The sequence below is a fragment of the Buteo buteo genome, chromosome 2 (assembly GCF_964188355.1).
Source record: "Buteo buteo chromosome 2, bButBut1.hap1.1, whole genome shotgun sequence".
In the NCBI taxonomy this organism is placed as follows: Eukaryota; Metazoa; Chordata; class Aves; order Accipitriformes; family Accipitridae; genus Buteo; species Buteo buteo.
Genome location: NC_134172.1, coordinates 70720383 through 70735009, shown reverse-complemented (window position 1 = coordinate 70735009; position 14627 = coordinate 70720383). Strand labels below are relative to the sequence as shown.

Genomic DNA, 14627 nt, shown 5'->3' with positions numbered 1-14627 from the left:
GTATGGTCCAGCCACTGATGCAGCGTCGGGTCCCTGCTTTGCTTATCAGCCCCCCTGGCCTGCCGCTTTGTCTCCTGCTAGCCAAAAAACCACTGCCATCCAGAAATCACCTAAAGGAGACAGGGAAAAAAAAAAAAAGAGCAAATCCCCCCAGTCCTTTGTTACTCCAGGAAAAGCCCAGATCAGCATCTCCATCTCTGGTGTGAGAATGCAGAACATTGAGAGCATGTAATGCTGAGTGTGCTTTAATCTACATTCACAGAGACACTCCTGCTGCTGGGGAGCCCAGGCAGCGGCACTGCAGCCACTTAGCAAAATCCCAATCAATTTAATTGACACCATGTACCCTGGCCAGGCCAAAGAGCAGGTCCAGGGTGTCCTATCCCCCTCCTACACCAGCAGGACCCGGGGCTGCCATAACCCCCACACTGCCACCTACCAGGCTGGACCCCTCTCTCGGGACAGGGCACAGCTGGTGCCAATTTAATCAGTGTCCCCCACTGAGAATAGTGCCATCAGCTGCCACCAATTACCTGAGGACAAGACCCCCCCCCCCTGCAAGGGCAGTTCTTGTGGTGGTGGTTGCTGCTGGGGTGAGCCTGGGGCTGCGAGGAGGATGGTGATGGCTTCACCCCTCGGGGCTGAGGTAGGGTCTGCATTAGCCGCTGTGGTCTGGCAGGGATTGGGAGGTGGTTGCTGTTTGTGAGAATGGATTTCTTTAGTTTTTGGTGCTGCTGCAGCCCCGTCCCCAGCTGTGAGCTGGCTGGGAAGGGGGACTTGGGGTTGCAGTGCTGTGTTGCTGCTCGGTGAGAGCCTGGCCCTGGGGCAGGGAACAAGCCAGGGCTGCCTTGGTTTGGGTTTGGTGCCTGGGCAGGTGTGCTACGGTTGCTGCGTTTCCTACTTGTTGCTGGCCGGGTGAGAGCACTTGTGCCTTTTACCAGTGATGGCTTTATTTACAAATAGCCATCATATTCCCAGTTCAGTCACCCTCTTGAGGTTGCAAATGCTGAGGCAAGTGCAGACACATATGCTCCATTGATCTATACACAAGCAATATATGGTTACTGAAAGCCCAGCCTGAGTCAGAAAACCTGCAGCAAGAAATCTTTCTCAAGGAGAGAGATTCCTTCCCAAAGGCAAGCTGGCAGAGGCCAGTTACAACCATAAGGCAGTTCCAAAAGGTAGTTGGCCCATTCTGGGATTATTTTCTGCCCAAATCTCCCACGATTTCACATCTATCAGTGTCATAAAATCACTTTGGTACATAACCTGATTGTACAGGGCAATAACTCCTGGGATTCCTGTGTTGCCCCACTGACAGTACTGTAGGGCTCTGGGATATGCAGTTTGCTCGCTGTGGCTCTGTTAATAACCTGCAAAGCAGCAGCAGTTCCAGGACACTTTCTCCATCCACTGCCTTACCTCGAAAGGTAAGCAGGTGAGCAATGCACTCCTGCCTGTCTCGGGAAAGCCCTGGCCTGGCAGGGGTTTAGGTTTGAAAGAGAATTTCAGGGTGAACTAAAGCAGCTAGTGTGTATCCACACAGCCTTCCCACTCATCCTGGGGACATGGGCACGCTCCTGAAATCAGTGTCATGTTCCACTGACCTCGGCTGCACATGGGGCCAGACCCTGGGGCAATGCAGCATCCTGCAGCTGGCCGTGTGATAGCACAGGCAAAATGGGTGGTGTGTGATTTGAGTCTCTGTCTTAATTTATCAAATGGCTTCACCCAAAGGCTGTCCCTCCCTGTGTGTTCCAGGCCCTGGTTGAGCTGTGTCTTACAGACCCCAGGAGCAATCTCTAGGGCCACGTTTCACAGAAGTCATGGCCAGTAAAATATGATGGGTTTTTTTGTTTGTTTGTGGGGGGTTTTTTTTGGTTTTTTTTGTTTGTTTTTTTTTTTTTTTTTTTACATAAACGAAGCTGAGAGCAAATGTCATTCTCTGCTCCTGTCTGGACAGCGGGCTCAGGTAAAGTTAGCAGCAGTTACATTGTGTACAAATGTGAACCTTTGAAAAAAAAATCTGCCCTTTGAGTTTAATTTCTATTAACAATGGTTCCATGAATGGGCTTTGCAAGGACAGCTTCACCTCAAATGAGGTGACTAGTACCTGCTGTGTTCCCCTCAGAGCTGCCCTGAGACAGCAGGGACATGCTCTACCATTCTGCTTTGTTTTCAGTTTGCCATGGACAGAAAAACTTGGAACAACTGGAGAAGCCCTGCAGCCAGGGCACATCATATGTCCCCAGGGTCCACTGTGAGCTGTGTCCCACCAAAACAGGGGATTGCTTGGGGGTCTGAGGGCACAACAACATGCTCCAAGGTGGCAGCAAAACCACATGTCCTAGGAAAGGAAAAATGGGGAATAAGGTGACTGTCAAGGAAAGTCAGCGAATTCATAAATGAATGTGAAAATCAATCATTGACATAACAGTAGAAATTTCTTCCAGTGGCTCCAAACTATGGAGGTTAACATGTAGTTTGAAGGAAAACAGTCTGAATTCCAAGTTTTGACAAGTGTAGTGGGTGCCTTCTGAAGTTCTAGTGCAGTTGCTTTTTAAATAACATGACCCCCAGCCTCCCCAACATTCCTCCAGCTTAATTGCTTCAGAGTGATTTCCTTGCTTCTGGCTGTGGTGGTTAATTGAATGTGTAAAACTCTCCCAGCTCGTGGCTCTTGGTTGTTGCGCTGCTGTTGGTCTCCCCACCAGCAGGACTGGGAGCAGGAGCAGCCTCCCTAGCAGCTCCAATGCTCTGCCAGGTCCCACACAAGTTCATCCCACTCCTGTTCAAATTTAAAGTGAGAATGACTGATGAAGGATCCCATCAGCTCAAATCAGAGCTGCCCTCAGCTCACACCACTATTCCAAGTAACGGCCAGCAGCCCCTTGCATCCAGACCCTTTGTACTTCTGAAATCGGTGGTTGCACAAAGTCGACGGTGCACGTTCCCCTCCGGTATCTGCGCTCTGGCTGTGTCACCTCCTGTGGCCCCATTCTTCTCAAAGGTCAGGCAGCCTCAGCTGCAGTCAGTGCCGCTGCCCTTTAAATGCAGCCCCACGGGTAGAAACCTCCTCTCTGGGGTGGGTGACCTCACCTACAGCCTGCACAGTTGCTGGGAAGAGGCAAAGGGTGTTTAGCAAGCAAAGCTCAGAGCCCTGGTCTTTCTTTCCAAAGGTTAAGCTTCTGAACGGCAGATAATGACTATTGCTTTTGGTCCTTTTATGGCAGCTTTTAGATTAGGCTGTAGAAACAGCCTGTAGGTGCTTTAATGTTTCAAATAAATGAGTGCCTCTTGGTGCGGTTGAATTAAAAATAACATCTTCATCATGATGAAACCAAGGCAGGGAAAGCTGGAGGTGTTTGCTCACATTTGGCTGGTGAGTCATGAGCAGGCTGGGGCTGGGGTCTGGCTCTCGGGTGCCTGGGACAGAGGTGGGGCTTAAAGATGGTGCAGGCTGAAGGTAAATCAGACCCTACGGCAACGATCACTTCATCTGTGACAGTCGCGCGGCCGTCTTGGGATGCAAGGTGCCCCCAGACATGTCACTCTGTGGGGGACAGGAGTGGGGATGGTGTGTCTGCAGGAAGGACAGGCTGGAGCCCCGCCATGTGCTCCGTTGCGTCTTACGGGTGAGACCTGGGAGCTCGCCCTGGCTGAGCGTCGGCTGGTCGCCCTGGGGGGGTGGTCAGCTGCTGCCCCAAGCCTGGTGGCACAACCGTGCTCAGTGAAGCCATCCTGATCCCTGCCCGCTTTCCTCCCTGCCTGGCACAGGGGTGGTTGTCAGGCTGGCCAGTCTGACTGTAGTTTTAGTCGTCTTAAGAGTTGAGCAGCTCAGAGGGGGCTTTCCAAGAGGGATTTTGTCTAGTGGGGAAACTGAGGCACAGAGCAGGCACGTGAGCTGGCAGTGGTGACAAGGCAGCGTGGGTTTGCTGTCCTCTTGAGCAGTGGAGCGAAACCTGGTAAAAGCCCGTGTTGTCCTGGGGAAGAGGCTCTGCAGGGTGTCCTGCCTCGTCTCCCACGGCATGGCGGTGTCAGCAGGCATCTGCTGGCCGAGGTGGCTGGCTGGGTTGTCTCCTCCCGGTGCAGGGACTGCCTCCTCCCGGCACAGCCTGCCGGGAGGGAAACGGGGTCTGCTCCCTGCAACCCCAGCTGTGGACTGGCCATGTCACAGCCATTCCTTGGGGACATTGCCTGGCAGGGCACTAACTGATGGGAGAAAAGCCACTGCTGAAAACACCTTTCTTTTGTTTTCTGTGAGCAGCTCTGTTGCATCCTTAATCAGGCAGGGCTGCTGAGCTTGGGGAAATGCCTGCTCTGTGCCAGCACCCCAGGGGAGGCTGGGGACTTTCAGTGTCTCCCCTCGCTCCTGAGCCAACGCTGCGCCTGTGGCCACATCACTGGCACAGAAATGGGGAACTGGGGCAGGGCTCAGCCCTGCCTGGCAGGCAGAGCTTCTGGGTGCCATTGTTGTCTCCCCACCGTGGATGATGGGTTTTGCCATCAGCAGCCAAGGCGCCTTGTCATGGGCTAACACAGGGCTGCAGGACGGGCTGGAAGAGGGAAAAAATGACTTCTGGGAGTCTCTGAGTTGCCAAAAGCTCTGCTCTGGGTTCCCCCTGCCTCTCTTTTTCATGGCTCCTTAGTCATCAAGAGAAACAGCCACTGGGATTGCAGCCTGGCAGAACTTCGGGGCTTCTGCAATTAGTAATGTTTGCATTGTATTTCCCAATGGTTCCGTATTTAAGAGAGCAGAAAAAAATCAAGTTTACACTTGCACAAATTTGTAGATGACACCAAGTTAGGATGGGGCTACTAGTACTTGTGGAAAGAGAATTAGTTTAATATTGGCCTGATAAAATAGGAAATGACCTAAAGTAACAGCAAGGCAAGTCAATAAGGAGATAGATAAAGTAATATGCTTAGAAAAGAAAAATTAAGTGAAGAAATCCAAACTGTGAAATGACTGTCACAGAAAAGTCAGTGTATTGATAAATGAATATGAAAATTGGTCACTGAAATAACAGTAAAAACTTCTTCTATTGGTTCTGAAATAAAGAAGTTAGTGTGTATTTTGAGAGAGAACAAAGTTGTCTTAATTCCAAGTTTTGACAAATGCAGTATTTTCTTAAGTTTTAGAATCGTTGCTTTTAAATTAAACCATCCAAATTTTCTTCACTTTAATTGCTTCAAAGTGATTAGTTCTAGCTATATCAGTTAATTGCTTCAATTTAATGTGTAAAATTATTCCCAGCAAATGGCTCTCATTAGATCTCAGAGCACTATCACCAATTGCCAGCAGAGGGCACGAAACGATCAATTTGTCTTGATGGAAGTTATCAAAGGGCGGTACATACCTCTATTTTGCAGGTGACCTATTTCACTGGAGTAACAATAGAAATTAGAGGCTATTTTATATTTCAGCATGACTAAGGCATAAAACTAAGCCCAGTGTAATAGCATCTAGATCAATGTACACCTTCCAGTGACAGGAGAAGCTCCCAGAGACCTTCTAGCCAGCTCCTGGGCTTAAATGTTCAAGTTGAGAAACCTAGTAAGGCAGATGGGTAACTAAAATGTAACTGCCTACTGTTGTCTAGAAGGGTGAAGAAAAAAAGAAAAGTCTAGAAAGACTGATTTTTACAAAGATCCTCTCCTAAGGATAAAGCAAGCAGCACTGATTACCTTCTGGTCAAGAACAGAAGCTGAGTTCATGCCCCATTCAGACTCCCACCAGTGCATGTTTCAGATCTGGGATTAGCAGAGTTCTTTGAACTACTGGGGCAGGGAAAGGGGAGAGGGAGTCCTCTAGCAAGACGTGTTATTTTTAAAAACTGCTCAGACAACACAGGTTTAGGATTCCAAATACATTCTTGAACTTTTATTCTTCCCAGCATGTAAGCAGTTGATTAAAAACCTTAGTAGCAAAACCAGACCAAAAATATAAGTCTCACACTTTCAGAAACAAACATGTGCACTTGCAGGTCAGATTTACGTGCAGAACTACAATTCACATTTCAACAGTGAATATGCAAATGACTAATGAGGAATTTGGGTTGGCAGCGAGAGCAAACTGCTGCATGTGTAACCATGGCAAATGTGCAACAAACACTGCGTTGTCTGTTTAGGTGTATGCAATTTTGAGCAAATGGACTAGGCCATGTAGAAAAAGTGAAGTGATACTGCTGATTTTGAAACAAGGTAAGCAGAAGAGAAAAATCGTATTAACAAATAGGACAGCTTAATGAAAGCTGTTTGGCACTTCCCAAATGAGGCTGCTTCAGCAACGTGGAATATTAACCTTCCTGTACCTGCATTAGATTTTGTAGATTCTTCTCCCTTGTGTGCACACTAGAACCTAAAAATTCCACTAGTGAATTCTGGAGTGTTAGGGACGCTTCATGAATTAGGCAAAACAAAAGCTGCTGTTTTCTAAGATTTGAAGCCAAAGTGCCAGCAAGGAGCAGCTGCCAATTACAGAAACCCAACTGCAACTGGCTTTAGCCAAAGAAAAAAATACATTAAAACTACAATTTTAAATGCAGTTCTGTACTGTGTCATACAATCCCCCGCTCCCCCAAACCATGCTATAATCAGTACTGTGGATTGGATACCTCAGTATATTAAAAAAAACAAAAACAAAAACAAACAAACCCATAAAATAGAAATCAAGAATTTCTTAACTGACAAAACCACCAGTTTTCAGAGGTGCTTCCTTGTATGTGCAACATCTGCTTTTTGTCAAAGTATGCATCTTCTCCAGATTCATAATGTGCAAATCCCATAAATTATAGATTTATTCCAGTCAAATTCCCTTACTAGTGCTGAAACAAATTCACAGTATAAACTGTCAGGACTTCCCATGCTGTGAATGAATATATATATTAAAAAAAAAAAATAAAGTGCAATTCAGTCTGTTTTGCAGAGTCATACAATGGCTCTGTAGTTCAACATATGTTTACAGCAGATTTCATAACAGGAAGAAGACCCCCCCCATTAAACAATGTAATCATTTCATGGCAGATGTTTCTGCTTTTCAATAGGCTGCATGAAATTTGTTATGCTGTAAAGTCTGAACAAAAGGTTCTTCATTCAGTCCAGTGTGTGACACTTAATGGGTTTCCATCACTGACTAGTAATATCAAGCACAGTAGATCTGCGGTTTTATACCTAAACATGTAGCACAAGACATGCCTGAAATCAGAAAGTTCATTCTTAGCTTTCCAGCTTTTGTGCAGTCAGACTCTTGATACGTAAATCCTCTTTCTAATGATAAACTCATTGCACTCCTGCCCCAGTCTGCTATAGCAGCTCTTGCTCATCATCTTCAGATCCTGAGGGTCCTTGTCGTACCTCTTCATACCATTTATTTGTGAGGGTTTTCATCTGTATGCGCCCGTTATGCAAGTCCTAAGGCAAAAGCAAACCAGAACAGTTTGTTACTTAGCTACAACACTACTTGTGTTAGAGCAAAAGAGAAAGGCTAGTTTAACACAGTCCTTAGGAAATAATCCATTCCTGGTCTCTAAAGCATGCAAAGCAATTCTGTTTCCTACCAGAAAATATTTATCAAGTGTTCAGTCAGTAATTATTTCCAAGGATGGTATTTTTGATGACAGGTACTTTTACCTGTGTCTTCTAGGCAGTCCTGCTCTGTGGGTTTCAAAAATCCTAATACCGTCTGGATGGCCTGGCTTTGAATCTGACTCCTCTCTATATGTTCCCAGGGACAGTGGGAAGCTTGTGGCCTGCTTTGGCGATTCATGTACTTACTTTTCTAACCTTTCGCTGAAATCTGAATGGCAGCCTTTGCTTTTGGCTACCAACTACAAATCAGATGCTTACTCTGGTTTCTTGATTCCTTTTTGGTTTTGCAAAAAAATGCCGTTAGCTTTTGTGGGAAAGTGCTGAAAACATTCTTTTGAAAAGGGATGTACAAAACAAGAGGAAAAATAGTATGTTTGAGCAGGCTAGGAAGATGGAATGTGCACACTTTACACAAAATTATCAGCTCCACAGCAAAAATGCTTAATTCTATGGCAAATTGGAAAAACAGTGAATTATGTGGCTAAGGAGTCTCAGGTTTCTGAGTCATGGGAGTGAAAATGGCATAGTATTTACACCTCTCAGAGCCACTCAGTGTTAAGTTACATGTTCAATCAGGTGTCGTTTTGCATTTACAGCTTCAAAGTCTTGGTCTCCCAGTCAAGAAGTCTTAAAAGTGAAGGTTGCAATGCTGGTACATATTTCCCACATAAAAACTGCAGTCTGCAGAAAAATTACAGCTCCAGAATTCACAGGACCATGTACAGTAAGAGGCACTTTAAAAACTCTGTATGAGTGGCAGCAGCTTTTCCTAACAACAGTAGTAACTAGTAACTCCTGATACTCTTTGTGGTACTCTGCAAGATTAAAGGCTAGTTCAATAAATCCATACACCTTTTAAAGTTTAATTGTGGTAGCCCTGAGAGATGCTCATTTAATCCAACCTGCAATTTTACAGTCCAGCTTTTCATTACAGCTGCTCTACATATGCACAAGTAATGTATTAGACAGCTTACTGTTCCTAATGTAGAAGTTGCATGGCTACACTATGAGCCTTGAATGGTGCAGAGTGAAATGACAACCAACTCTACCACAGTTTCTTTTCTTCAAGAAAACAAGAAATACTTACTTCTTGTGTGAGTCTTCTGGTGAAGAAAGGATTCAAATACTTGGCATCAAACCACATAAACCCTTTGAGGTCCTGGCGTTTTATGTACTGGGCTTCATATTCTTCCTCTGTGAGCTCTGATAAATGTTCAGATTCTATGGTATTTCCCTAGAAAGATCACAAATATTGGAATAACCTCAGAAACGTGGCAGTCATCCCTCCAGCTTGCTTCAGCTCCCTGCTCTGTGCTTTCCCTTCTCACAACCAATTCACATGCTGGAACAATATGGAAATTATCATCCCAGCCTACCAGGGCTTATGGCTGTATGAATCTGTCCAGCTGTTGATTCCCAGAGCCACTTAGCTTCCTTTTCCACGCTGAAAGGTAAAAGACCTCAAATGTTCCATATTTTGTATTATTACTTGCTGGGAACAGACTTCTAGTGTGCTGGTTTTCTCTTGTGAGCTGGACAATGATTTTATCCTGCAAGCAATGCTCGTATCATTGTGTCACTGGAAATAAGCCCTGTATCGGAACACACCCTGTCCCTGTGCTCTTCCTATATGCATCTTCCTACATGGACAGAGTAAGATAATTCTAAAGACTGCAAGCTTTTTGAAACCTCATGCCAAGAGAAGCTGTTCTTTGGATCCTACAAAACAATACCCTGCACGTGTTATTCAGTGATTTGGGGAAAACCAGGCAAATGCTCTGGGATGCTTTATGTACTCCAGCGTTTTGCACATGAGGTTTCAGACTGGCTGTTAGTTTTCTTCAGTAGTCTTGCTTAGCGAGAAATTGCTTTAAAATAAAACCCAGTCAGAAGGGTGCTGTTATTACCACCTTCTCATGGCCTTTGCTTTGACTTTTTCAAAATAATTCCCATCTGCCTTTTATGATTAATTCATGACTCACACTGTACTAGCTACTTTCCCTCTGTATATGACTCAATCCTGTATCATCTACTTTATGCTTTTGCAGGGGTTACTTTAATTTGTATGGATCAATTTATAATTAGATTGAGTTAAGAGACTATTTCTCCTCCCTTTCTCTAAGCAGTTATCTTGTGTAAACACTAACCAAGCTCTGTCTTTGGGATATATTAAAATTATATTGCTTGGCTTTTTCCTACCACCCTGGGCATTTTCCATTGCTTTCATTTTACCTTTTAGTAAAAAATAATGTACTAGTCTTGGAAAATATAAAAAAATTAAGAAAAAAAAATCATTGATCTTCTGAATAAAAAACCCAAACAAACCATCTTCTCTGTCTTGCTAAGATTAATGTCCTTCTTGTTCCTCTTGCGTGCTTTGGAGTCCTCAATGTCAATCAGTCTGATGAGGGGCATGGTTCCTCCTCCCAGCAGCAAAATCGTGAACAGTACTATGATGATTGTTGTTGTCCCAATGAGCTGCCGCTTCTCTATTGGTTCCAAGCCCAAATGGAGGCTGAGGGCATAGGGAATTGCACCACGTAAACCTTATCAGAGAGAACAGTAAATCAATGAAGAGTAAATCAACAACTATATTGGTCCTCGGTACCCTGATAACTCAACAGGAATTCTCCATCTTTAAAAGATTTTTACAATCCTATACCATGTCCATTTATCTATCATTTGGTTACCATCCTAAAATGAATCTGAGCTCTTCAGATACTGTTGTTCAGACTGTGAAGTTGCAAGGCCTAGAAAGAAAATTAGACTCTGCAGAAAAGCTTTAGTGGGGATCACCACTGCACAGTCCTCTAGCACAAAGGGGAAAGAGAACATATTGCACTTGGGTTTGAGAACAGTGCAAATGTTCAGTTGAGTTTTGGTCCACAGATGGAAAATCAGTTCTTCCCAGAGTAGCCCACATAATGAAAAAAATAAAACATTTTTTCCAGTTCTCCATACCGTGATCTTTAACTTACCACTAAACCACATGATAAACATCATTTTGGGGGTGATTTTATGATCACGGAAAAAGTTGAGTAGGTAGGAAAGTGGGAAAATATTCACTGCTCTACCGAACAGAACAAGTACCTGAAAAACAGAAACAAAAGCAAAAGACCATTTGATGTGTTACATTTACACAGGCCACAGTTGCATATGGTTTGTACAGGGCAAGGTGAATATGCTCTTTTCACTCACAAGCCTTGCAAGTAGCTGTGCTGCTAAACTAATGTAAAGAAATCTCTCAGCATAGGTCGATGCGGAATTTAACCTTTTAAACATTTTGCCTGCTTAACTGAAACTAAACCAGACTTGTCACTGACAGAGACCAGACACTACTTTACTTATAATAAATAAATGAAACCCAAGAGGCATTCCAGGGAGACCAAGAATTACTTTGGGTAAAAGTTCTCCTCAGTTCAGTCAGTTCACCTCCTTTAATCATTCCCTTGGCGCAGCAGCTAAGAGGCAATAAGATATTTCTATTGTCTCCCCATGGACCAGTTCCTCAGAGAAAAAGGCCAGAAGCCAAATAGCATGTAATCTGGTTCCTCAACACTCCCCTGTATATGGTTATAAAATATACCACACATTGAAGCAAGGTTTTGAGATGGGGGGGAAAAAAAACCCCTATTGATTTAATGGCAGACAATTAACAAATAGAGTGAAAACTTTAACTCAGAAAAGCAAAGGTTATCACAATGGCATTGCTTTTAAGTTCTACCACAAACAGACCTTGATAAGGTAAACATCCTAGAATTAGTCAGCAGGATCCTTGAAGGGCTGTGCTGTTTTCCTTTATGAATCACCCCAAAATTACACAATTTGCATTATACTTTTGAGGGCAATGCTACAGAGAAGGAAGTGTCACACCTTAGATATGTATTAGATAAGGAAGTTGGGTGTAATGCAGCAATAGGAGTTCCCCATGCTGATACCACTATCTGTAAATTGTAGAGAACAATTCTTCCCTTGAACCATGGACTAAATCATGCTAGTATACATTGCTATATGCAACTGGAAATGGATTCACATTTCCCTCTTTTGACTCTGCAAAAGTGAACATGCTTTTCATGTCTATATTAAACAATTATAATAGCAACAGAAGTAGGTAACCCCCATGTGAAACATAATTCAAAGTGCCACTATATAAAGCTACACTGAAATACAGAATAGAAGAAAAAGAATTAAAAATGCAGTCAAAGAATGAATACACATTGGAGAAGGTCTGAGTACAGACTTCCTCTGAAGAAGGTGAGCTCAGAGTGAAGAATTGATGTCTGGACTAAATTGCTTTATGTAAACAAACTGTAGTGACATATGAGAGAGAAAGACTCAAAAGCTCTAGTCCTGGAGAAATGAAATGGAGCAGAGTTTGATACTAGTTTGCTCTGCAGTTTCTACAAACTGTCTGTTCACACAAATCGTTCCTATGAAGCTAAAAATATGTAAAAACTCAGGATTGTTTTCTGGTAAAATAACTTCTGGAATAAAGCGGCATGTATAATAATCTCAATATCTTTTGAGATTTCTTTTAATAAATCTAATAGGGTCAAACCAAGCAAGGTTCTTTTCCTTGTTTTTAATAACCTTATACAGAAGGGCTCCAAAATAACAGCAAACTGGAATTTCTTAAAGAAGACTGATGTATTTATACACCAAAGTGCTGAGAACAAGAAGAATAATTTCATGCTCTTAGAGTTAACTTTGTGCAATATATAAAAATATGAAAGCATTTTCATAAAAACCTACAAAAACCCCCAACTATTCTGAAATATTTTAACTGTAAGGTGTTTCCCCTCCTCCCCAATATCAAAAACACCTCTAAACAAGTATGGAAGAAAGTAAATACCTACTATGCACCAGATGACAAAGGACATTTCAAACTTGTGAGGAAAACTAAAAATTGACAGGCCAAGAAATGCAAAAACACACGTTTCTGAAAAAAAGAAATTACATCTTAAATAAACAATTCTATAAAACCTTTTCTACTCCTATTATAAGTTACTACATACAGTACATAAAATAATTATTTCCTGACTTTTGAATGCACCAAATAGGCACAAATGCCATTATGCAAAAGGCCAGATTCTTCCACGCTCGCTGTCAGCGGGCAGCACCTCAGTCTGTGTGTGTAGGCTTTTTTCAGCTGTAAATTACTAATAAGTATGAATAAAGCTAGCAAAACCTTGCTTTAAAGACTGAGGAATTTTTTCCTTGAGGAATACAGGACAAGCTGCAGAACACAAGCTACAGGAGTAACTACTAATGACTTCTGTAGCTTTGAATCAGATTCTATATAAAACTGAAACACCAGGCACAATCTCATGTATTGCAAGTTGAACACTATTATAAAGTATTCAATTCATTAAATTCTTATAAACGGCAGCAGTTCATGGCTTGCTTTGTAATAAAATACTGCACTGTATGATCTAACAACCTTTGTATATTCTAATAACCTCTAGAAGAGATGTTTGCAAATCTGTAATAGTACCACCACTGCACAGTGACTGCAAGAATTCAAACATATTATTTCCACAGCACCAACCCATTACCATCAGAGAATCGCAGAGTCAAGATGTTTCGTCAGTTCACTGCTGTCGTAGCAAGATAGGTTCCTTATCATAAAGGCAGTTAAAAACAGGACAGTTTTGGACAGACAGTAGCAATACCTGAGTTACTGTAGCATAAGACATTGTTTTGTCATGGTTTGGGTACTGGCTACTTATATCTGCATGCTCAAAACCTGCTGCAAACGCGTGAAATTGCACAGTATCTTAAATAACACCTTTACAGTGACTTGAATGAATACGTGCTTTTCTAGCATTTGTAATAGATTAAGACCAAACCCTGATGAGCTATGGTGTTCAGGTAATGAGTGGTTAAGTTTAGTTTGCAGCAAGGCCACTCCCTGACCGTGTTCCAAATGCATCTTCTTGCAAACAATACAGAACATTCATGCCATCCTCTAAAAAAACAACAGGGATATATTTGTGATGCAGAAGCAAGTAGTTTCTTTAAAAGTTTGACTTGTAAAAGGAAACGGAAAGGCTCTGAGCTGCTTCTATCACTTCTTCCCAATTTGTGAAGCCATTGTTTTTGCAAGTAGCTTTGTATATCCAAAACCATTTAAAAAAATACTGCTAAAAATCCATCTCCTAAAACTAAAAATAGACCAGAGGAATACAGGAGTCAGAGATCTCTATTCGGTTATCAATCTTATGGCAAATCTTAGCAGGAGCCTGCAGGATGGGAGAGAGAGATTTACTGTGTGTTTTATCCAGTATGGCAGGAAAGGTGACTTTTGACTGCCTTCCAGCCTCCACTATTAGGAATTCTTCCCTTAAAGACATGTACTACCGACATACAAATGGCTAGAAGAAAATTCACACCTCTGCTGCTCCCAGAATCACCATTTCAGGCAAATAAATTTTTAAACTATTAATATTAGATATGAATAGCAGGTAGCACCTACCACACATGAAAGCAACAGTTCTCAGCGTCTGCTGCATTAAAATCTGTGTAACTGGGGACAAGTTATGGTGTGTATAGTGAGACATCACGATGCCAGAGAAGAGGATTGCCATGATACCTGTAGATAAAAACACGGTAGTCAACAGAAGAATAGCTTGCGCTCTCCAAATATTTGTTTATAATCCTTACTAATGCAAAAGCTTATGAAACAATAAGTGGGGTTTCTATCACCATTGTTACTCATACTGGTCTCATTCCACTGATCATAGTCATATGAGGTCCAGTATAGGTCACTTGCAAGCTAGAATAAATACCTGTTATGTCAGGTTTTCCCATAAAAGTGAGGGAAATAAAAAGCCAATCCTTGAGTGTTTTTTCTGCTTTTTCACTCTCCTAATAAGCAGAGAGGTGAGATCAAAAGAAGAATAAGAACAATTTGAGAATAGCAGGGCTAGAGAACTGTATGATTCAGTTCTCCCAGAAAGTGTGTCATTCTTTCCCACCTGCTGATCAGCCAGGCCCAATCACTCCACCAGAATTAGAATGAGACCAACAGGGCACGG

At 42.8% G+C, this 14627-nt stretch overlaps 1 protein-coding gene across 1 annotated transcript in view; it reads right to left on the bottom strand.

Moving 5' to 3' along the window:
• Positions 1-5787: 5787 nt before the first annotated feature.
• Positions 5788-14627, bottom strand: part of SLC9A8 (solute carrier family 9 member A8) — a 31371-nt gene continuing 22531 nt past the window's right edge. The window contains exons 11-16 of the mRNA XM_075019060.1: positions 14066-14182; positions 12447-12529; positions 10569-10680; positions 9916-10136; positions 8678-8824; positions 5788-7413 (exon numbers count right to left, since the gene is read on the bottom strand). Of these exons, the coding sequence (XP_074875161.1) occupies positions 7306-7413; positions 8678-8824; positions 9916-10136; positions 10569-10680; positions 12447-12529; positions 14066-14182 (788 nt within the window). The 3' untranslated portion in view covers positions 5788-7305. The remainder of the gene's footprint in view (positions 7414-8677; positions 8825-9915; positions 10137-10568; positions 10681-12446; positions 12530-14065; positions 14183-14627) is intronic.